We start from the raw sequence: 22,990 nt of genomic DNA, 5'->3' as shown, positions 1-22,990 counted from the left end.
AGCGGATTAGAGAGAGGAGATAATGACCTCAGGGGAAGGGGGCAGGGCTTAAAGCGAAGCTTTGCTAGCGCAGCTGTGGGCAATTTGTGCTTGCCTTGTGGTGAGAGATGTGGCTGCCTCTGGGGCCGGGCGGGCCGGAGGCCTGGGCCTTCCCCTCTCCTGTCCGGTCTTGGTGGGGGCTCATGAGGTCTTTTTCTAGGAGGTTTGGAGGAACAGAATCAGAGAGGCGGAGTAGAGAACCTCATTATTAGTGAAACTCCAAACCTCCTGTTGGAGAGAGTTTGGTTTGGTGGGAGCCTTTTTTCTTTCTTTTCTTTTTTTTTTAAATTGGGGGAAGAGTGAATACCGTCTCTTGCTGAATCACGATTTATAAATGCAGCTCAGATGAGGGTTTTTAGAATTCTCAGCTTTGGAAGCTGTCTCATTTAGAAAGGATGGACCTGTTTCTTAGCCCTTCTGGAGAGATGCAGGCCTGGGTGGGTGTTTTTGCACACACACACACACACACACCCCGATGCAGCTGCCCCAGGGGTCAGGTTACATAGCGCAGTGAGCCTTTAACTCCTACCTGACTCAGTGCCAGAAAGCAGGGGTTTTCCCAGAAACCCATTTAGCGGGGCCACTGGCATCAAATTCAGCATTCCAGCTTATTTCTTGTGAACCTTTGGGTAGTCCCTCCCAGAGGACAGCATTTTACCGTAGTGTCGACCTGGCTTGCTGTGTACGTGTGGTCTCTGCACAGGGGTGCTGTTCTGTCGCTCTTTCTTGAGGGCGTGTGTTGGGATGATGCTTCAGAAAGGCCGACAGAGGTGAAAGTCCTTGACTTGATTTCTCCGGGGCACTGATGGCAGCAGAACCAGGTTTGGGCAAACTGGAAAATGATGTAAGGTGGGCTTGATGCCACCACCTTCCCGCCTTGCCTGAGGCTCTTCTCCTCTATACAGCCAGCCCCCGTGTCCCATCCCCGACTGTGCCCCGCTCTGTCAGGGCTTGCCCTCAGTTAGTTATAAGGAAGACCTTCCAAGAACACTGGTTCTTAACTTCTTGTGGTAGTGGTGGTGGTGGTCACAGATCCTTTTGAGTGCTGGGTGAAGATCATGGACCCCAGGTGAAGTATGTATGTGTCCAACCCTGGTCTGCCTGTAATTTCAGGGCTCATTGACCTCCGGAACCTGGTCCAGAGACCACTGCTTAGAACCCTTCCAGTCATTCTGTGTAGTTGACCGCGGCTTCCTCTGCTCTTGATGCCACCTCATGAGGCAAGGGCGCCTGGACACTAGGGCAGAGCCACCCCAGAACTTCAAGACCTTCTGCTGCTGCTGCTGCTCCTACCAGAGGGGCCCCAGCTCCACTTCCGGCCAGGGGCAGACAGGATGGGGCTGGCTAGCAGTGCCCTGCCACTGATGAGTTTGCTGCCGCTGTGGTCTGTGTTTGATCTGATAAGAGCAAGTTCCTGAGAGTCTGTTGAGCTGTAGAGTGGCCTTGTCTGCGTCACTCTCTGGTTGACCTGTGCCCATTCCACCCCTCACATCCTGACCTCCTCTCGCTGCTTGCATAACTCAGGACCCACCAGTCAACCACGGCTACGCAGCTACTTAACTGTGGTCACCTCCGGCAGGGGGATGGTAGCACTTGGGTGCCCTCCCTGTAGCTGGTCTGTGAGACATGCTTTTTTAGGATCCTCTGGTCCTTCACTACATCTGAAGGAGGCTGCACAGTCTGGTCTGATTACCAGCATGAGGTGGGGTGGCGGCCAGAGGGCTTATACCTCCCAGGGGAAGAGGGATTCTGCTGTCACCGTCCCCAGGATATCAGGGTGAGGCCAGAGCTACCTTTCCATAGTAAATGAGGCCCATACTTCAGCTCTTCTCCCCGAGGGACACAGCCCAGATAGATAGAATTTCATTTTCCTCTTTTGCCATTCTGTGATGATAAGAAGGAAAATAGTAATTGCACTCTGGTTCTGCTACTTGGGAAGCTGATCAGAGACACTGAGGGTCTAACCCATGCTAAATGGCCCACAGGGCAGAACTAGAACTGATGTCTGGTTGATTCAGCAAGGAGCTAGCTGCTTTGCCAAGTAATGCTTCTGTGGTTGGGCCTGAGGCAAATTATAGGTGTGCCTGTATGTAATCTCTGATGTCTCTGACTGAAAATGGGATAAACCTATCAAAACAAATGAAAAGCCAGGTGATCACTTAGGTTGTTGTACTAAGCATGCTGGTAGCATTCCTTCAGTATAGGCTGCTAAAAAGTTGTGGTCACTGTGGACCATTTGTCGTCCAACCTGGTGAAAAGTCTCTGCCCGTGGTGCGTCTGGTCAGTGATAAATGTCAGTTTCTGGGAGAAAGGGGTGAGTCTTCTCGTAAGCCAGTGAGGGTCTGAGTGCCCAGCTTTTCACAGCCATTCTAAAGCTTACAGTTGGAAGGAAGCCGAGCGATATGTGGGTTCTGAGGGTCAGCCTGCTCTCTGCTGGTCAGAGCTGCCTGGGAACTGAGGCCAGGCCATGCAGTGTTGTGGGCACAAGGGACCTGCAGGAGGAGCAAGGATGCCGAGGGAAAGAGCCAGAAACTGAGTCATTGACAGGTCAGGGCGTCAGACACAAGCAGGTTAACAGTGTAGGCTGTGGTTCAGATGGAGTCCTAGGATCCAGAACCCCCAAAACAAGGTGGCACAGGGACCAGAACTTATGGAGCTCTGGGGAGTGGGTTCTGGGGATGGTGAAGACATGCCTGAAGTTGGGTAGTCTGTGAGGTGGGCTCACCTTTGCCTGAATTTTTATATTTTTTAGGACTGTTGAAAGGCTTTCTTTAGGCCATAAGACCTCCACATTACATCCTGGTGAACAGATCAGAATATAACCATACCCTGATTAAATAGAATTGGCTATAAAATATTCGAGAGGATTTCAGTCGTCTTATTTCTGGAGTGATTTGGCTGAGTAACACATTTAATTCATGATTGGCTATATTTCGCAGCAATCACCTCGCATATCCAAAGATTCTTTTGAACTAAGAATATCAAAGCTACTAATTATTTTCAAATGTGATGAGATTTTTGTGGCTGTTTAACGAAACATTAATGAAGTCGACTTAATGTGACATCTTTGTTGTAGGCACTTAAAATCCTTGTCGAAGAGGTTGGTAGAATGTTATGTAGACATTAGTGATTTGTTTATTGATGTTGAGTATGCTATGTTCATTTTGTATGTTGGAGGGCAGGCCTTTTTTTCAGGTCTCATACAAGTAGGAGAAGGCCCTTGCTTGGAAAGGGGACTGAGACAATGCTGTCCACAGGAGGATTAGGAGAATGTGGGACTAGTTCCTAACCTGGGGTCTTGGGGGAAGGTGCCTCCTTTGCAATCCCAGGTATAGTGGTGGAGACCTGTTCCAGGGACTTCAGCTGAACTCCATCAAGGGCAGTCTTGGCATATGGGGGACATGATTTGTTTTCCTTTATTCATTCCACATGTTTGAATCAGAGTGAGGCAGGTTCATCTGTGTACATAGTCAGGAGTGTACATGCCAGAGGTGGGATTGAAGAAACAAGATGAGATAACACAAGAGGAGCTGTAAAACTATTGCTACTTTCTTCTCTTCTCTTCCCTTAAATGCATAGGTATGCTCTGACTCCTCGGGCACCCTCCTCTATTTTCAGGGTTAAGCAGTCAGGGTAGATAGGAAAGGATGTTGGCATGCTGCCAGACCTTCCTGTGAGCTCTAATGGGACTCTGTGTATTTGTAGCCATCCCTCCTTTCATTTGGAGAATGGTTTAGGGAGGGAGTCAGGGGTTGAGAGAGAGGGCTGGGGTCTTCCTAGTGTGAATAGGCCACGTTCGGGTTGTGTGGTCCAAAGAGAATTTTGTTGGAGCGGGTGGCTTTCCAAAGGTTTTTGCAAAGAAGATGAAGGGAGACAGCCAGGTAGTGGTTATCCCTTGAGGGGTGGGGATGAGATTCTTTCAGGGAGGGGCACACAAAGGACATCTAAGGAATAGGACTGGTAATGGCCTATTTCTTCATCTGGAGGGTGAGTAGAGCATTTCCACTTCATTACTATTGTTTAGAATGTTTACATATGTTTTAAATACTCTTCTTCTTTTTTTTTTTTTAAAGATTTTATTTATTTATTTGACAGACAGAAATCACAAGTAGGCAGAGAGGCAGGCAGAGAGAGAGAGAGGAGGAAGCAGGCTCCCTGCTGAGCAGAGAGCCCAATGCGGGGCTCGATCCCGGGACCCCGGGATCATGACCTGAGCCGAAGGCAGAGGCTGTAACCCACTGAGCCACCCAGGCTCCCCATAAATACTCTTCTTTTTTGTGTAGAAAATTTTACAGCCCCTCCCCCCCAAAAAGTGAAAAAAAAAATGCTTTACAACCATCTTATAAAACTGTTCTTATTTTGTTTTTTATTTGGTTTAGGTGAGCATAGCTACACCGAAGCAGAAACCCAAAACTCCATTTTGCTTTGGTAAGTACTGAACTGGGGGCTGGGTTTTCTGAACAGTCCTGCGGCAACTTCCTCTTCGTGTGGAGACAGTCCTGTGATCACATGTGACTTGCTCCCTGCGTGTGTGAGTGACTTCAGTCATGGCGACGTGCCTATGTCTCCAGCGATACCTCTTTCCTTGGTATCGCGGGGAAGATAGTCCTGGAAGGCGGAGGTACAGGAACCAGTGACGGTTTGGTTTTCCTGACTCTGCAGGGCAGGGTCCAGGTATCTCCGGGTGGTTTCTGGGAAGCCTTCTCTCAGACGCAGCCGCGGTGCGCTCAGGAAAGGTGGAGATGTAGGGGAGTTGGGGGAACAATAGAAAAGGAGTATCCTGTTGAGTGTCTCGGCACTGGCACATGAGTGCCAGAGTTGGGAGTGACACAGGAAGCAGAGTCACTCAGTGGATGCCCCTACTCATTAAATCATCAGTTGTTATTTGGCGCCTACTGTGTTCTCGGTAATGTACTAAGTGCCACAAACAGATGCTAACAAGTAGTTTCTCTTGTTTATATGGGTGGTTCTGCATGTCAGCTCCATGAAGCAGGGCTGTCCCTTTGTTTTGTCACTGCTGTATCCCCAGCACATACAGCGGTTCCTGGCCCATAGTGGATGCTCAGTAATATTTGTGAGATGAGTGAATGAACTAATGAATTCTCTGTCTACCCTACGAAGCTCACCTCTTGTAGTTCTGATTAATTTATGCTTGGAGAATAAGGTGGTCACTGAGCTGTCTTCTCTCCCAACTTCGAGTTGGGTCAGGCTTCTTTGGTGTTCTTGTTGTCCCATTTCTTTCAAGTGTCATTGCTAAGCTCAGAAATGACTGTCTCAGATTTTGTGGTCAGCAGATCTAAACAAGATAAGTAATGAACGCAGAAGTAAAACGATTGACTTCATAGAGGGTTCAGAGGAAAGAACAGGTTGAGAATGAGGTCAGGGTCACAGATTTGATCTCAGGCAAGCTTTGTTCCATTTCCCGACCACAGGCAAGACTCCTAAGTCAGGCCAGTTGTGCCAGCGGAAACAAGGAGCACTGGGTCCAAAATGATATGTGTACCATTGAGACTCTCAATCTGTTGGCGCCTCTAGAAAGCAGTTCAAGCTCATGTCTTGTTGAGGGCGGACGAGAAGCCTCATCCCTGTACAACAGCACATGAAGGGGGTGGTTAAAACATGAACATGTTGTTCTCATGGCTTAATGGAACAATTCACACTTCTGGAGAGAGAGCGTGGCTGCAGCCTGCTGCTTCCCAGATGCACATGCCGCTGACTTTGCACCGTGACGGATGCCTTCGCTCTGTGCAGACCTCCACCTTGCTACCTCAGGCACCTGAGTTTTGATGGCGTCTTTTTGTCCTGCATGTGTTCTGACCTGGGTTTTTCTCTCTTCTTCCCCCATGATTATTGCAGTCATCAATGCCCTCTCTCAGAGGTATTTTCTTCAAGCTAATGACCAGAAGGATCTGAAGGACTGGGTGGAAGCCCTGAACCAAGCCAGCAAGATCACCGTATGTATGAGTCCTTCTTTCTGGAGGGACTCAGTGCCTCTTTTCAGCTTGTGGCCTCTTTGGGGTGGGGAGATGCTCCGCCGACAGCAGGGGCTTTCCCAGGAGCCTGTGGAGACCCGGTTCCCCCTTCCTCTTCTCACACCTTGGCTGACTAACCACAACTTGAACTGAGAGTTTGAGTTTGAATCAAGTTCAAGGGGAAGTGTATGGAGCGTCCCTGTTGTGCTTCCTGGGAGGGCTCCTGGTGAGTTGTGTTTTAGGTCATTCTGGCCTGCTGATTCAGAACGTGGTGGGATTGGAAAATGGATTGCTGACTATGAGAAGCAGAGGAAAGGGAAAAGCATATAAAGAGGGAAGTCAGAACTTTTTACTGGCTTGGGAATGGGGTGGGGGGTACTCTTCTTCCTGTAAGAGGTTGCCTGGGGGTCAGTCCAGTCCATTCACCAACCCGTCCTGGAAAAGCCTTCCATTTGAAAGCATCACTGAGCTGGTTCACTGACTGTTCTGTGAATATTCTCATCTTCTTTGACTTGGCTGGTGAACTCCTTTCTTCTTCCTTAGAAATACAGAAAAGGGAGAAGGGTGGGAAAGAGAAGAGGGAAGACTTTGGAAAAAAACTAGACCTTCCACCGACAGTAGGCAGACTTGTGGCATGCAAGCCATGGTTTGTGTGCTGAGAAGATTGATACTCTTTTTAAATTTATTTTCATTTATTTATTCTAAGTTTTTATTTTAATTCCAGTTAGTATACAGTGTTGGATTAGTTTCAGGTGTACAATACAGTGATTCAGCACTGCCGTATGTCACCCTCTGCTCATGCTGACTAGTGCACTGCTTCCTCTTCATCCCGTTTCCCCAGCCCCCACCTGCTTCCCCTCTGGTAGCCATCAGTTTGTTCGTTATAGTTAAGAGTCTGTTTCTTGATTTGTCTCTCTCATTTTCCCCTGCTTTCCTTCTTTGTTTTGTTTCTTAAATGATACATATGAGTGAAATCATACAGTATTTGTCTTTCTTGGGCTTATTTCCCTTAGCATAATACTTAATACTCTGTAGCTCCATCCATGTCATCCCAAATGGCAAGATTTCATTCTTTTTAAAAAATTATATTATTTTCTTTTTTTAGGATTTTTATTCATTTGAGAGAGAGAGAACAAAAATGGTGGGGCGGGGGGAGAGACAGAGGGAGAGGGAGAAGCAGATGCCCTGGTGAGCAGGGAGCCCAACATGGGGCTCGATCCTAGGACCTGGAGATCATGACCTGAGCCGAAGACAGATGCCTAACCAATCAAGCACCCAGGTGCCCCAAGATTTTATTCTTTTCTATGGCTGAATAATATTACATTATGTGTGTTATACACATATACATATATGTACATATTCATACATATTTACATATATACATATACATATATAATATATGTTATATATCTATATCTATATCACTTCTTTATCCATTCATCAGTCAAGAGACACTTGGACTATTTCCATACCTTGGCTATTGTAAATAATGCAGCTATAAACATAGGGGTGCATGTATCCCTTTGGATTAGTGTTCTTGTTTCTTTGGGTAGATACTCAGTGGTTCAATTGCTGGATTGTAGGGTAACTGTATTTGTAACTTTTTGAGTAACTTGTTTTCCAGAGTGGCTGCACCATTTGCATTCCCACTAACAGTGCAAGAGGGTTCCCCTTTCTCCGTATCCTCGCCAACACTTGCTGATTCTTGTGTCGTGGATTTTAGCCATTCTGACAGGCGCGAGACGATAGCCATTGTAGTTTTGATCTGCATTTCCCTGATGATGAGTGATGAGCATCTTTCCTGGGTCTCTTGGCCATCTGGACGTCTTCTTTGGAGAAATGTCTGTTTGTGTCTTCTGCCCATTCTGTAATTGGAAGATTGATTTTCTGTATCATACAATCAGAAATGCTTATGTTCTAGTCATTCCTGATAGTAACCATTATTTACTGGGGCAGATTGTTCTCCTAAATACCTCAGGGTTTCTGTGAATAAATTAATAGAAGAAGTTGGTACACCAATCCAACTCTTGTGATGCTAGACCCAAGCAGAGAACAATTGAGTTATTGAGGTGGTCTTGTTATTTTGACAAGCCTCGGGAAACCCAGGAAAAGAGGGAGAACTGAAGGGAGGGTGGGATGTTACAGCTAACTCACATGCCTCTGCTTGTGCACACGGCTCTGCAGTGCTGAGCTTAGTACAGAATTTCTTCTTCCATGGTGGGGCTTTCATCCTTCTGTGTCTAATGCAGTTTTGGAGTTTCTTTCAAAGTCTGATACTTTATTCTCTCTCAGCCTTGCCTCTTAGCTTTCCTCTTCTGTCCATGTCTGGTTCACTGGGCTACCCAGCCTGTGAGGTTGTGGGGGCCTTTTAGCCCTCATAGGGTTGCTCTAAGCAGCGAGTACCTCCTGCTGCTTTTCTGGCCCCATGGAATGGAAGTTATAAGCCACAGGAGTGGGAAGAAATGTGGTAGTGCCCAGAGGCTGGGAGATCCCAGACGTCAGAGCCTGCGGTAGGGTCTCCATTGTCTCCACGATCCCCCTTCCTTTCCTTGGCTTGGTTCATACATCTCTTCACTCCAGGTCCCATGGGTTAGAAGGAAGAGGAGGGGCACTGTATCTTTTCATCTGTTTGTGCCCTGGAAGGGTTTACTCCTTTCTCCACTGCCATATTGTCCTGTGTCTTGGGTCCTTCCTCAGGGAGGCCGGAAAGAGGGAGGATGTGGGGCTGGACACCACATCGATGGCATGCACACTCACTTTAGGGCACCGTATATATACGTGAAGTATCAGGCACTTTGGGGGATACAGAGATGAAAGAAAGAACAGATAATGTATTGAGCCAAGCTTTCATATGTGCTGTAATTTTTACCCCTCTGATATCACTCCTGTGAGGTAAGTGGTTTCACTGCCATTTTTTTTTTTTTAAGATGAGAATCATGGAAGTCAGGGCTGCCCAAAGTCTAGAGGGGAATAAATGGTAGAGCTGACATTCAAACCCAGGACCCTATGACTTTCAAGACTAGAAGAGTTTATGAAAATATTTGAAAAATATTTGAAAATATTTGAAAAGAGCAGCCATTGTAATGTGTGTTGGATCACACACTGCTTTTACATGCTTGGCTTCATTGTAGCTTCATAAAAAATCCTTAGGTAGGAAGGGCAAGTGTTATTAAACCCATTTATAAACAGGGTAGTGGAAATGCCTAGTGATTAAAGTGACTTGTCCAAGGTCAAGGACCCAGGATGGATCCAGTTTTTCTGCCCACAGATCACTGTCCATTTTGTGCTGAGGCCTCTGGGTCCTTGTCATTGAAGAAATGATTGACATGTGGTATTTAAGGAATTGGATTTTCTCAGAGTATTAGTATTCCTGTATGAGTTTTATGGGACAACCAGAGCAAATGGGTGGCCTCTCTCTGTAGGGGAGAATCCTTCCTTGCCTCTTCCAGCTTCTGGTGGCTCTGGGCGGTCCATGGTGTGCCCTGGGTTGTAGCTGCATTACTGTCATCTCTGCCGTCATCATGGTACGGCCTGTGTCCCTGTGTCCTCTCTTCTTCTGATAAGGACATCCATCACTGGGCTTCGGGCGCACCCTAAACCAGTATGATCTGATCTTAATTTAACAACACCTGCAAAGACCCTATTTCTAAATAAGGTCACATTCTGAGTTTATGGGTGGATAGTTTTAGTGGGACATTATTCCACTAACTACATTTCCCCAAATAGTTGAAATGTTTTGAAAATGAATAGCAGTAAAAGTAAACCACAGTCCCTTGCCTTCATTGGATTATTCCTCATCGCATTCTAGCCATGCCTGGTGGGAAGTAAGATGAGTCCCTGTAATTAATTTTCTTTCTTTTTAAGATTTTTTGAAAAGTAATCTCTACACCCAACATGGGGCTTGAACTTACAACCCCGTAATCAAGAGTCACTTGCTCTGCCAGCTGAACCAGTCAGGCACCCCGTGTCCCTGTAATTTTCATTTCACATTGCAAATGAGATCCATAAGGCTCTCCCCCATCAGAGAATACCGCACAAGTGAATGGAAGAGGGTATACCTTGAATTTAGGCCTCTGGGGATATGGCCAAACCAAAAGAAAGACCTTGTTTTCAGGTTTTGGGGCATAGTTATTGTTGAGTTTGTCTTCCCCAGACTGATTCAGTCTCTAGAAGCATTGGAAAGGCTCTGGGCAGACAGAACCAGCCCATGATACAGGAGCTAAAGAGAGTCTGAGAGGCCACACAATAGCTAAGCTAACATGATTCCTTTTCTGACCACTGGGACCTCTAAATGGCTACTTTCCTCCTTCTTCTTTGCTGGAATTCATTTAGGTCCTTTGGGGGGAGTTTCTGTTGTTCCATGATGATGATATGACGAAACATCCCAGCAATTATCAACATCCTCAAAGGGGTCCCATCACACAGTAGCGAAGCTCAGGGAAAGAAATGGTGGTAGCATAGGTGGGTAGTGGGACATTCAGCAACGGAGAGTCCGGCAGTCCTAGCAGCAACTTACTTCTTTTTAATGAGCTTTCATTTATCTCATCTATATAATGGAGGAGATAATGCCTCCTTCATAAGATTGCTTGAGATAGAGATCTCAAGAGTGTGGTACCTTGCCTGGTGCTGAATGGGGCCCATAGCAGTGGGAACTGCTGTGTGGACAGCCCGAAGGGAAAGAGAAGGTGGATTTCTGGTTGCATCTGGAGAGCAGGTGGGCCGAGATCACTATTGTCTATGTAAATGGAACGCACAGGCCAGGAGGAAGGGTCTCTCATCTTCTTTCTGGGGCTCCAGTGTCCTTCTGGAGCTCTTCCTCCTTTGAGCAGACATGGAATGGAGTGGTCCTTGGTCTCGTCCTTGATGGAATTCTCCAAGTGCCCAGAACTATGAGCTCTTGAGAGGTCGAGATTCTTAGATCCTTCTGATTCTCGAGGCTGTAGAAGGAGTGAAGATGTGAGTGTTACTCAGGGATCCTGCCAACCCACACAGGTGCTGAGTCTGTGTGAAGGACAGGCTTCGTGAGGCTGTGGGCATCGCCCCAGCGGGCACTTAGGGTCTGGGCTCCGTGCAGTTACTAACCATGGCTTTGGGCCATTGACTTGAATGGCCTGGGCCTCTTCCTATTTTCTTGACAAAATGGAAAGATTTCATCGGAATTGCCAGAGTAAAGAAGAGAGGTGAGCAAGGCGGAAGGAAAGCAACATAAACGGGGATAAAGAGCACCGGACTCCCGGCCGCGGTGGTGGGGAGCGGGGTGGGGGCGGGGCACACTGGAGGATGCGCTCCCTCTAAACACAGAAATGATGCTTGGCTAGAAGTCTGGATTTTTAGGTGAGCTACCCCAAGCTTTATTTTTTATTTTTTTATTTTTATTTTTATTTTTTAAAAGATTTATTTATTTATTTATTTGACAGACAGAGATCACAAGTAGGCAGAGACGCAGGCAGAGAGAGGAGGAAGCAGGCTCCCCGCTGAGCAGAGAGCCCGATGCGGGACTCGATCCCAGAACCCTGAGATCATGACCTGAGCCGAAGGCAGCGGCCTAACCCACTGAGCCACCCAGGTGCCCCTACCCCAAGGTTTAAATGTAGATTGAGAAACATACTGCATCAGACCAATAAAACACAGTGTGGGGTGTGGTGCATAAACAATGAATCTTGGAACACTGAAAAAAAAAATTAAATAACAAAACACAGTTTGGCCAGAATCTGCCTTCATGCCACCGTTTGCAGTCTGTGGCCTCTGGCGTCAAAGGAGCCATAAAAATTCTGTGATTCTCTGACTGTCCGTGGTGCCCTAATTCTGCCAAGGAGAGGAACAAAGATAACTCTTCACAAAGGGCTGTGTTTGTAAATGTTAATACCATTTGTGAAATGAGTCACCCAGGCACCCCTTCCTTATGATTTTCTTAATAATTTTCTTTTCTCTATCTTACTTTATCATAAGAATACAGCATATGAAACATAGAACATACAAAATATGTGTTAATTTACGATGTATGTTATTGGTAAGGCTTCTGGTCAATAGCAGACTATTAGTAGTTAAATTCAGGGGGAGTTGAAAGTTATACACAGAGTTCTGGCTGTGCAGGGGTCAGTACCCTTACCTTCTGCATTGTTCAAGAGTCAACTGTACTTTTATATTTTTGTATTTCTGAAGTTTTTAAGTATATGTACTTTGTCATTTGGTAAGCACAGTGACTCTATGACATCCATATTATACCCTTTTCATTTTCTACACGGGACACTTTTGGCCTTGAGAGAAGTTCAGTGATTTGCTGAAGGTCACTGAGTGAGTTAGTGACGGGTAAGGAGTCAGTACCTTGGGCTCTGAAGTTCATGCTCCCTGAATTCTGTACCAGAGCCCACATGTATTACCTGTTCCCGCCCTACTATGTGCTCTCCTCCCTACGTCCCTGGTTCCTGTTCCTCTGCAGGTTACTGTTCTAGCACCTTCCTCCCCTGGAGACCGCCGCTAACCACTCCATTTCAAATAGTTCCCCTCTGTCTGTCTCAGCTCCTGTTTCTTTTCTTTATGGCACTGCTTGCAGTTTGTAATTATTCTCTGTGTGTGTTTGGCTCTCCCTTTTTTGTCAGTCTCTGCTATTAGAATGTCCGTGCCGTGAGGGCAGGACGTGTCTGTTTGCTGTTTTATCTTTGGTCTGCAGTCAGGGAAGGGCTGGCTCATAGTGGGTGTTCAGGCCCGATGGGTGTGCGTATGTGTGTATCGAGGCGTCCGCTGGCAGAGTTCCTCGTATTCAGGTATGGGTCGATGGAAGGGCTGGGGAAAAGAGAGGAGGTCCTACTAGCATTTGTCCCTTTCCCCATGTCTCCCCCCCCACCCATTTTCCCTAAGCTTTCTTTCTTTCCAGGTACCCAAAGTTGGGAGCCTGCCCCTGACTACAGAAGTTATAAAAAGCCTGCCACCTCCTCCAGCCCTAGAGAAGAAGCCGCAGGTGGCCTACAAGACAGAGATCATCGGAGGGGTGGTGGTACACACGCCCATCAACCAGGTGCTGGGGCCTGGGGCTGCCGGGCGCCGGTGGGGGTATGGGAGCATCCACAGTGGGCCAATGACATGCACAGAGGAGGCCAGCACAGAGGATAGGTGGTTGGGGGTGGGGAGCCAGTGCCAGTGGGGTAGTCAGGAAAATCCCGGACAGGGGTGGGTATGAAGAATAGCGGTGCCGAAATCAGGGCCACTGTATCTTGAGGCTGTGTGGTTCTGTGACCGGCACTTGTAAATCACATGGGAAATGGAGCTGGGGAAGACAGGTGAGCCTGGAAACAAGCCCACAGTCCCTCTTCCCATTAAGGTGTTTCTTCCCTCTTCTGGCTTGTATTCTCTGTCCTTACCTTTCTCCTGGTTCTGCCCAGCTTCCCCGAGCCTTGTCCTGTGACATTTCCCGGTGCAGTGTCTGACAGGAGCCCGTGAATGTTTACTTTCTTGTTTATTTCTTCTTTAGTTGCTATTGTGGGGAAAGAAAGAGGCAGGAGAGGATTCGCCAGAGAGGGCTGGCTGAGGCATGAGCTAATCCTTCCGCTGTTTCCTTGTAGAATGGTGGGGATGGGCAGGAGGGGAGCGAGCCTGGGTCCCATGCCATCCTTCGGAGGTCTCAGAGTTACATCCCCACGACGGGCAGCCGTGTTCCCTCTGGGCCCCCCCTCATTAAGAGCGGCTACTGTGTGAAGCAAGGGAATGTGGTGAGTGTGGCGCGGGGGCTCCAGTGGGTCCTGGTGGCTCCTGGGGGCAGTGGCTGTGGGTGTAGCCCAGGGGAGAGCTGGCTGCCAGGAGGAACCACCTTCCTCGGCACTAGCTGCCCCCTCAATGCCCTCCCGAACTGGTGTGAGGTGTGGGACTAAGCATTCACCCTGCAGGTTGGGGGCATCGTGTCTGATAGGAAGAAGTCTTTGTGGCCCCCCACCCTGCAGTCTGAATGTGGGCACCCAGCTTCCTTCTGGCTGGGTACCCTGAAATATAGAACTAGAACATTCTCCAGAATGCTGGGGCCTCTTCTTAATGTCCTGCTTTTTTTTATTTCAGCGGAAGAGCTGGAAACGTCGCTTCTTTGTGCTCGATGACTTTACTATCTCCTACTTCAAGTGTGAGCAGGTTTGTAATCACTCTGGGGCCCTTCTGACAGGTCATGGAAGCAAGAGGCTTGGGAATAACACCCAGATGTGTGTGCGTGAGTAGAGATGTGGACACACACACACACATACACACAGGTTTAAGAGGTGCCTCCGTGTGCCCTCCATCTACCCTGTGTGCACCTCTTTACATCGATACAGCAACATGGCCCAACTTCTTCCCTCCTGCTCTGCAGCAAGCTACTCTGTGGTCAGAGCCACATAGCATCTTCTTAGAATTTTTTCCTCACTAGACAGTTATTTTTAGACCATGCCTTGTTCGCAGCCTGGTATCAGCCAACCATCTCTGACCAGAGAGGTACATTGGTCAGCTGGTCTGGGTTGTGGCATTACGTGGGTAGCCTCATTTATCTTTCTTTACCTGTGTTTTCTACCAGGACCGAGAACCACTGCGCACTATATTTCTCAAGGACGTTCTCAAGACCCATGAGTGTCTGGTCAAATCTGGGTAATCATCTGTGCTGATTCTCTTCTGATCAAAATCCCCCATTTGCCTGCTTAAATCTCCATTTACTACCTTTCTGAGGCTCTATTCAAGAACCTTCTTCCTTGCACATGACGGGGGCTGACATCTCACCGCTTCCAACCGATGCAGCTAAGAGACCACACTGGGCCAGCTCATCTTTTCCCACTACCTTACTCTGGCCCCTGAGGAGAGGGGCAGAGCCTATATAATAATTCTCTGGTGGAGAAAAAGAAAGAACATAGGAACAAAGAAGAGAGTGGTGTTGGGATGCTTCTCGAGTGTTAGAATTAGATGCTCATCGCCCAAAAGGCCAAGGGCTCCGAGTGGGGACTGTGCCCTCAGGTTTCTCACGTACCAGCACTTCTGGTCAGAACCCTGCTTTGCCTGTGCCTCTTCCCTGACCTTCTTATGCCTTCTCCTGTGGACAAAGTCTCTCATGTCCCTTTAACACAAGGGTGATTCACAACAACTCTGTGTGACTCCCTTTGGACATTTGCGCTTCCAGTAGGAAATGATTTACCGTCCACGTACCATAGTGCATGGGTTGTGTTTGGGATCTGGAGCTCTGACTCAAGGGCCTTCCCATAAGCAGTACAGATACAGATGCCCTTAGAACTAAACTTTAGAAACCCAAGGATATCTGGGCATCTAGAAATCCTCCTTTGGTCCCTTAATCTGCAGTCTTTTTTTTTTTTTCTTTGTTTAAATATTTTATTTATTTATTTGTCAGAGAGAGAGAGAGAGTGCACAAGCAGGGGGAGCAGCAGGCAGAGGGAGAAGCAGTCTCCCCGCTGAGCAAGGATCCTGAAGCGGGACTTGATCCCGGGACCCTGGGATCATGAACTGAGCTGAAGGCAGATGCTTAAGTGGCTGAGCCCCCCAGGCATCCCAGTCTGCAGTCTTCGGAGACAGTTTGTGTCTTTCTATCCCGTGGATGGTGTGATGCAAAGCCAGCGTCATCAGGGAGGTGCCTGGCAGCAGGCAGAATGTTCTCGTGGGGATGCAGGGACGGTCGTGCATGCTGACGAATGCCACATGACCCAAGGAAGCAGAGACTGAATTGGGACTGTACTGACTCTTGCAGATGACGGTTGGAGAGTAGAGATTAAGAAAGTTCCCAGTGGCAAGTTGTCATCTGTGCCAGTGGCTATAGGTGGAAGTTCAGAAGTGTGGTTCCAGAGCTTGCTTGGGGGGTGGAGGAGAGATTGGCCATGACTCATCCCCAGAGATGGTTCCTGCCTCCCCTGACTCCAGAGGACCCGTGTGGATAGGTAGCTGTATGACTATCTGGGTATGGTGGGCAGCTTAGCGAGCCCAGAACATGTTCAGTCCCAAGCACGCTCTGCACTTGCCAGAGTCCCCTGCTGCCGGAGTCAGACCGAATTCTTAGTGAAGGAATTAAGGGAGCCGAGAAGGAAGTCTGCAAGGCTGTGCGGGTACCAGGCCTCTGAGACTGTGCGGCCTCTCCAGACCCAGTCAGGAAGCTTTAGGGCAACTGTGTAGTCAACCAACATTTGTTAAATTGAGTTAAACTGAGCGGAGCGGAACTGAATTAGAAGGCAACACCTAGCCTCGGAAGTAGATGTGACAAGGGCAGGGATTTCCTCCCTGCCTTGCTTTCACCTCCTCAGTAGTCGATGACATGAGTGTGCTGTATGCATGTGAATAATTTAAAAAGCTAACACATTGTAGCCAGAAGAAGAGCCATCTCTACTCAGAAAGTAATGACGGCCAGTGAAATGTGCCTCAAGAGGCCACCATCTGCTATAATTGGTAGCAGATGCCTGATATACTTTATACATTGATCTCTGGGGTGACCAGCCTGATGAGGGAGGTCTCATCTCCATTTTACAGTTGGGGTACAGAGGCTCCCAAAGATTTTAAAATATTCCTAAAATACCTTTTCTCTATGAGGAGGTGAGATTTGGCCCCATGTCCTCTTGACCCCCATCTTGCTGTTCCTTCCCACATGGGTCTTTTGTCTCAGGCTCCCCCTCTGCCCAGTGCCCATGTCATGGGCCCAGTGCCTGCCACGGCCTTCCAAGTCTTCATTTCCGGAGCCAGCTCTGCCTGTGACCAGTCCTTTTTTGGAATTATTCTCACTCTTGGCGTCCAACACACAATCTAACATGTAATTGTATAGTTTTGCTTTTTTTGGTTCTTTTATTGGGAAGGAATTAGACCTTTCACTCCTTATATATTGCCCACAGCACGAGGATACACAAAGCAGACACTTAACGCTGCAAATAATTTTGGCTGATTTCAAGTTTGTCACTGAGCACCAGCTACTTCTCACCTTCTTCCTTGCAGAAGTCAGGATTGATTCTTCTCCCCAAATTTGAAGCCAGTTTGAAGCATCTTACAGTAGTCTAATCTGTCCTTCCATTTCTCATTGGCTCCCTGTCTCAGCCCAGTACAGGGTGGCACAGAGGGGGAATTTCTTTCTTTTTTTAAAAGATTTTATTTATTTGAGGGAGAGAGCGCGTGCTTGCACGTGCGCATGAGTAAGGGGAGGGGCAGAGGGAGAGAGACAAACAGACTCCCTAGTGAGTGGGGACCCTGACACGGGGCTCAATCCCAGGATCCCAGGATCCCAGGATCATGACCTGAGCGGAAGTCAGATCCTTGACCAGCTGAGCCACCCAGCACCCCCACAGGGCAGGAATTTCATGAAGCTGTTAAAGTGGCTGCTTGTGGGGAGGAAGGTTTTAGAAACGAGTTGGTTCCCTTAGGAGAGGCAAGCGGTAGTGGAATAATTAAAAGCATAAACTCTGGAGTCAGACCTGGGTTCAGATCCTTGCTCTGCTGTTTGCTAACTTTGGCACCAAGTCACATAACTTCTCTGAGCCTAGGTTTCCTCATCCACAAGGTAGGGAAAATCTTAAGTTCTTTATTGGACTGTTGTCAGGATTGGATGAAATAACACACAGGAAAGCACTCGAAGGACAGATTGGTGGTTTCGGGGGTAGGGGATGGGCAAAATGGGTGAAGAGGGTTCAAAAGGTACAAACTCCCATTTATAAAATAGGTAAGTCCTAGGGATGTAATGAACAGTATAACTATAATTAATAATACTGTATTGTGCATTTGAAAGTTGCTGAGAGAGTAGACCTTAAAACTTCTCATCACAAGATAAAAAGAACTTGTAACTATGTGTGGTGATGGATGTCAGCTAGCCCTCTTGTGATCAGTTCACAATGTATACAAATATTGGATCATTATGTTACATACCTGAAACTAACAAAATCTTACACGTCAAATATCTCTCCCTATAATTTGATGTAAATAGTATCTTACATAGTGATAAATATATAATCAATGAGTTATATTTACATATTTGTAAGACCAATACAATGTTCATCTGCTTGACCCTGGGAAAAAACCACTTAAAACCACTTTTCATAAAAGAACCGTACGTCTTAACCACTAAATAAAACCCCACTGGGGTGCCTGGTAGCTTCGTCGGTTAGATGTCCGAGTCTTGATTTTGGCCGGGGTCAGGATCTCAGGGTTGTGAGATCAAGCCCTGTGTGGAGCCCCACATGGAGCCCTGAGTAGGGCTCCCAGCTCGTGGTGCGGTTTGCCTGAAATTCTCTCTCACTCTGTTCCTCCTCTGTGTGCTCTCTCTCCCTCTCAAATAAATAAGTAAATCCTTAAAAAATTATTTAAAAAATAACCCTCTCCCCACAACTGTATGTTACGGGATGTGGTGGATATTAGGCAGATGGTTTTAGAGGGAAAGGAGTTTATCTTGTTAGATCTGGTGGTGGGGTGTATGTGTGGGGTTTCCATGGGGATGATGAAGCCTGAGAGCCCGTAGGAAGTGAAGCTAGGGGAGACCCCCTTGTGTTTTTTGAGGCAGAGACTGGAGGGGGAATGACCTGGGAGCCCCCCTTTATACGGAACCTTGACTTAGGATGAATCATGTCCTCGATGTGTGTGCGGGCATGCGTGATAACTTTCTTTCTCTTTGTCTAGTGATCTCTTAATGAGGGACAACCTGTTTGAAATCATAACAAGCTCCAGGACCTTCTACATACAGGTAAAAAGCTTACTTTGAGAAGACTTTGGTGTTCTGACTTTGTGAATGATGTGCTGATAGGTCTCGCCCTTTCCTCTGCTTTCTCTTTTATTTTGTTTGAAGTTTCTAGGTGGTAAATTTAGCCCCCAATGGTCAGTCTGAGTCCCATTTTATTCTAAACAGGATGTTTGCCAGAAGCTTCCCAACCATAAAATAGTAAGAGCAGGTTGAGCCTCCGAACTGGGGAATGCGAGTTTGTACCAGCTGCTCTCAGCTGCTGGGCGCCAACTAAGCAGAGAAAAGAAGAACTAGCCAGTGGTTTCGCTTCTCCTTTGGACGGTATTTATAAGCCCCGCCTGTGTAGACAGCTCTGTGTGCGGAAGGACAAAAGCACAGAGGGCCCTGTGCAAGCACCAGGTGCAAAGCCCAGCTGCACAGAGAAAGTCATTGTTGGGCTCTGACAGTTCAGCTCTCCGGAGTTTCTCCCTCCTCCCACGGCTTTGGAGCTCTCCCAGCTTTTCTCAAATCATAGGAGCGAGAAACACAGATCCCCGAGCAGGGCCTAGACTCTCCACGCCAAGTTCATCTACGAGCCTGCTTAGCAATCCTCGAACATGCCTTGATCCACACAGCGTCGTCATAATATCTCATTTCCAGTGTACAGACTGCCGTGAAGGGCTTTGGTTTAGATGTGGGGCTCCCCAGCTGAGGCTTTTCAGGGTTCCCAGTGCTCTTTCTTTGTTCCAAGTGTCAATCCCCGCTAAGTACCATCCCTTCCACGGGGCCCTCTTTCTTGGGCAGCCGCTCCATAATCCTGACCCCTCTGAGCTGGTCCTGCCCCCACCCCCCCTCCACCGGCTGAGCAGACATGCTGTTAGCCTTAACTAGCCGTGGACTCCACTGGGGAAGAGAGAGCATAAAGGAGCTGTGGATAGCATTGCTGGGGTTGTTAGCGCTGGTTCCATTGTCATTCGGGGTCGACGTTTAGGCTGTAGGTTCTGAAGCGTTTCCAGTTCTTGGATTTAACAGGGATACTCAGAGTATCCTTAGAATGCCAGGCATTTTAACCCCACCCTGGGGACACTGTTAAACAGAACAGATCCTGAACCAGAGGGAGAGAGATCGTCAAGCAGACAGGCGATTAAAACAGTGTGATGGGGTGGGGGAGGGAATGTTGGGTGGATGAATGCTGAGGGATCTTTAGGGCAGCAAAACTATTCTGTATGATACTTTAGTGGTGGATGCCTGAAAGAGGACTTTATAGCACAAGTAAGAGTAAAGAGTAGAATACTTTAATATATGTGAATTTAAAAAATCACTTCAGAGGTCACATAATTCCAGCACGGCATGCTGATGATGACAAAAGAAACCTAAATGCATTCTGAGTATGGAACAACCTCACCAAAGGGGCTGAGGGAATAAAAAACAAAAAAGCAAAAACCAAAAAAACCAGCATGGTTAGTGCTACCATTACAGTGAGCAGTGGTTGTCGTGGGAACTCATAAGAAGGGCGCTTTCTCTGTCTCAGGAGTCAGGGGAGGTTTCTTGAAGGAAGACACGTTTAAACCAAATCAGTTGGGGGAAGACTGGCCCAGGCAGAGGGGAGAGCATGTGTGAAAGAGCCTGGAGATAAAAGGAGCACAGGGCGCATGGAAGGCTGGCGTGCCCGTACAGAGGGCTCTTGCCTTACAGGCCCTGTTAAAGAGCTTGTACTTTGTTCTGAAAGTTAGGGCGCTTGAGATAGAACCGGGAGAGGGGCCCAGTCAGCTCTGCCTTTTAAAAATACCACCTGGGCAAATGATCTGACTTTCAAGCTGTTTTCCTCATCTCTGGAGTGGAGGTGATATCCCTCAACCCGTCCGCGTTACTGGCGTGCTAGTTGTGAGTTTCCAGGCTCAGTGCAGTATAGACACAGGTGACAGGAGGTAGGGCGAGCCACCACTGGCATTGTAATTTGGGTCAGGGACGAAGGAAGTTTGAACGAGCATGTGGAGAAAAGTGGACTGTTTAAAAGCTATTGAATTGAAGAATGTTTTCTGAGACTTGGTTGTGGTTTGGACGTGGGATAAGGGGAACCAGGGGAGTTAAGGACACTGGGCGGTGTTTGGCTTGGGCTTTGGGATGCCCAGTGGCAGTTGTCATTCAGACCAGAGCATGGGAGGAGGGACTGAGGAGTCCCTCAGTCTTTGTGTTGGGGGTGATGAGTTGACAGTGTCTGTGGGACATTTGCGTTGACATGTTATGAAGGTCCTCAGACGGTGCCTGACACATGGGTACGAAATCAGTACTTGTCAGGGGAAAGATGGTGCTGGGAATGAGCCCTGGATGAGAGAGAATGATTTGGGAAACATGAACTCCAACCAAAAACAATGTTCAAAACACTTTCGAACAAAGCGTGTGCACATTTACCAGAAGCTTCCCATCCCTTCTACCCTCCTTTGCCTTCTCCCACATTGCTGGGATAAAAGAACACTAGCATCACCCGGAAGTAGACAAATGAGTGAATGGACAAGCCTGTTTATAGCCCATAACTCAAAAGAGAACAGAAAATTGAGAAGAATATACAGTAAAAATCATTAAGAATATGTATAATTTATTGTCAGATAGCCAATAAAAACTCACTTATGTTGACACAAGTAATATTCTATGAAAGACAGGTATATTTCTAAAGCAAAAAGCAACTAGAGTAACATTTTTTTTCTTACATTTTTGCAAATCTCTTTAATGTCTGGCTTAATAGAGGACAGCAGGATTATCATATCTGCTCCTGCATTCTCTCTGTGGCCATATGTTGTTTTGGTTGAAGAGCATGAAGAAAATCTGGCCTCGCACAGATATGTATTTGGAAAAAAGGAATATTTTAATAGCTTTTTCAGATAATTGTGGATATTTTTTCCAATTCTATATCAAAACTTGACAAATGGTATTTTCTTAATGTTTAGGTGCAATGTGGATTGGGAGCCAATCTCAATATCCATAAACTTTCATACTCTTATACAAAACTCCACTGGTCAATTTTACACTTTGAATGGATCCTTTTTACCAATGCATGATTTTGTAACTGTGCCCCAGTCATTGGGAAAATAGTGGTCCCACTGAGGTATGCAGATCTTCTAAATGTTGACATATTTTATGATATAATATCAAAAAATCACATTTGTTAACATCACCACAAGGCTCATCATCAACAAAGTCGTTAAGTACAGAAAGCTGTCAAGCTTATGGAGGACGATACCAGATTTTGGAATTCTAATTTTGTTTGAAAGCTCAAAATTCATCATTTGCAAAAAAAAAAAAAATTCATGATTTTGCTTGACTAAACAGATTCCTTTCATTCATTTTTGAGATAGAGTCCACCATATGCCTAAGTCTGAGTAAGTTTGACTGATTGTTTGTCAGTCATTTGTTCCAAGTAAAAATTGTTTTTCATGCAAAAGGTAAAAGCATATGACTGCTCCTACAGTTTGGTGCCAGCAGCTTTCGCCACCATGCCTCATTGGCATTTTGACCTGCTTCGTAGTGTATGTTGGGTAGATCTGCCGGAAAGAACCACGTATGCTTGGTGTCTGGGGAAGCTAGACCAGAGGGCAGGGCAGCTGAGGCAGAGCAAACAGATTCCTGGGCAGGGCACAGAGGCTTGGGTGACAGAATGGGGCCAGCTTCCAATTGCTGACGTGTTGGTCATTTACCGTCTGTCACATATGCCTTCTATGTCACACTTACATATAATTTGAACCCTGGGATGCTACCATTTGTTGGACACTCAGTTGTGATAGTCACCGTGCTAAGGAGTTTACAGGGCAACATATCACTTAATTTCTCAGCAATCTCTGAGGCCATCTCCATTTTACAGATGAGGAGATGGAGTGTCTGAAGGTAAATTGTTCGAGATCATAAATCTGGTGAACTGTGGAACTGATTAGGAAGGACCTACTCATTTGCATTGTTTAAAAGGAGCTTGGTACGAAATATGAAGATGGAGACAAACCATAAGACTCTTAATTATAGGAAACAGACTGAGGGTTGTCAGAGGGGAGGTAGATGAGGGGATGGGGTAACTGGTATTGGACATTCAGGGGGGGACGTGATTCAATGAGTACTGGGTTTTCTATAAGACTGGTGAATCACTGACCTCAGAAACCAGTAATACTTTATATGTTAATTAATTGAATTTAAATAGGAAAAAGGTATATAAAAAATAAAAGCTCAGTGCAGAACCCAAGATGTAGAGGGTGTGGCCATTGATGACCAGGAGAGAACAGCTTGAGGGGACTGGCTGTTAGTCAGGTAGATCACGGTAACCAAGAACCAGAATATGGCAGTAATCAGGTTTCTAAGC

The 22,990-nt window shown here is 46.9% G+C and overlaps 1 protein-coding gene across 6 annotated transcripts in view; it reads left to right on the top strand.

The window, feature by feature from the left end:
• The window catches only part of PLEKHA2 (pleckstrin homology domain containing A2), a 73,678-nt gene that overhangs the window by 41,507 nt on the left and 9,181 nt on the right, over positions 1-22,990 (top strand). For 4 of the 6 annotated variants that reach the window (XM_032329024.1, XM_032329023.1, XM_032329022.1 and 1 more), the window contains exons 4-11: positions 4,419-4,467; positions 5,896-5,993; positions 12,886-13,026; positions 13,571-13,717; positions 14,058-14,126; positions 14,542-14,612; positions 16,618-16,761; positions 18,609-18,672. In XM_032329024.1, the coding sequence (XP_032184915.1) occupies positions 4,419-4,467; positions 5,896-5,993; positions 12,886-13,026; positions 13,571-13,717; positions 14,058-14,126; positions 14,542-14,612; positions 16,618-16,761; positions 18,609-18,672 (783 nt within the window). The remainder of the gene's footprint in view (positions 1-4,418; positions 4,468-5,895; positions 5,994-12,885; positions 13,027-13,570; positions 13,718-14,057; positions 14,127-14,541; positions 14,613-16,617; positions 16,762-18,608; positions 18,673-22,990) is intronic. The other 2 variants (XM_032329026.1, XM_032329025.1) reach the window with 2 other exon arrangements.

Source organism: Mustela erminea, chromosome 21 (assembly GCF_009829155.1).
Source record: "Mustela erminea isolate mMusErm1 chromosome 21, mMusErm1.Pri, whole genome shotgun sequence".
In the NCBI taxonomy this organism is placed as follows: Eukaryota; Metazoa; Chordata; class Mammalia; order Carnivora; family Mustelidae; genus Mustela; species Mustela erminea.
Note: the sequence above shows the minus strand (reverse complement) of the source record. Positions and strands in the feature narration are given on the sequence as shown.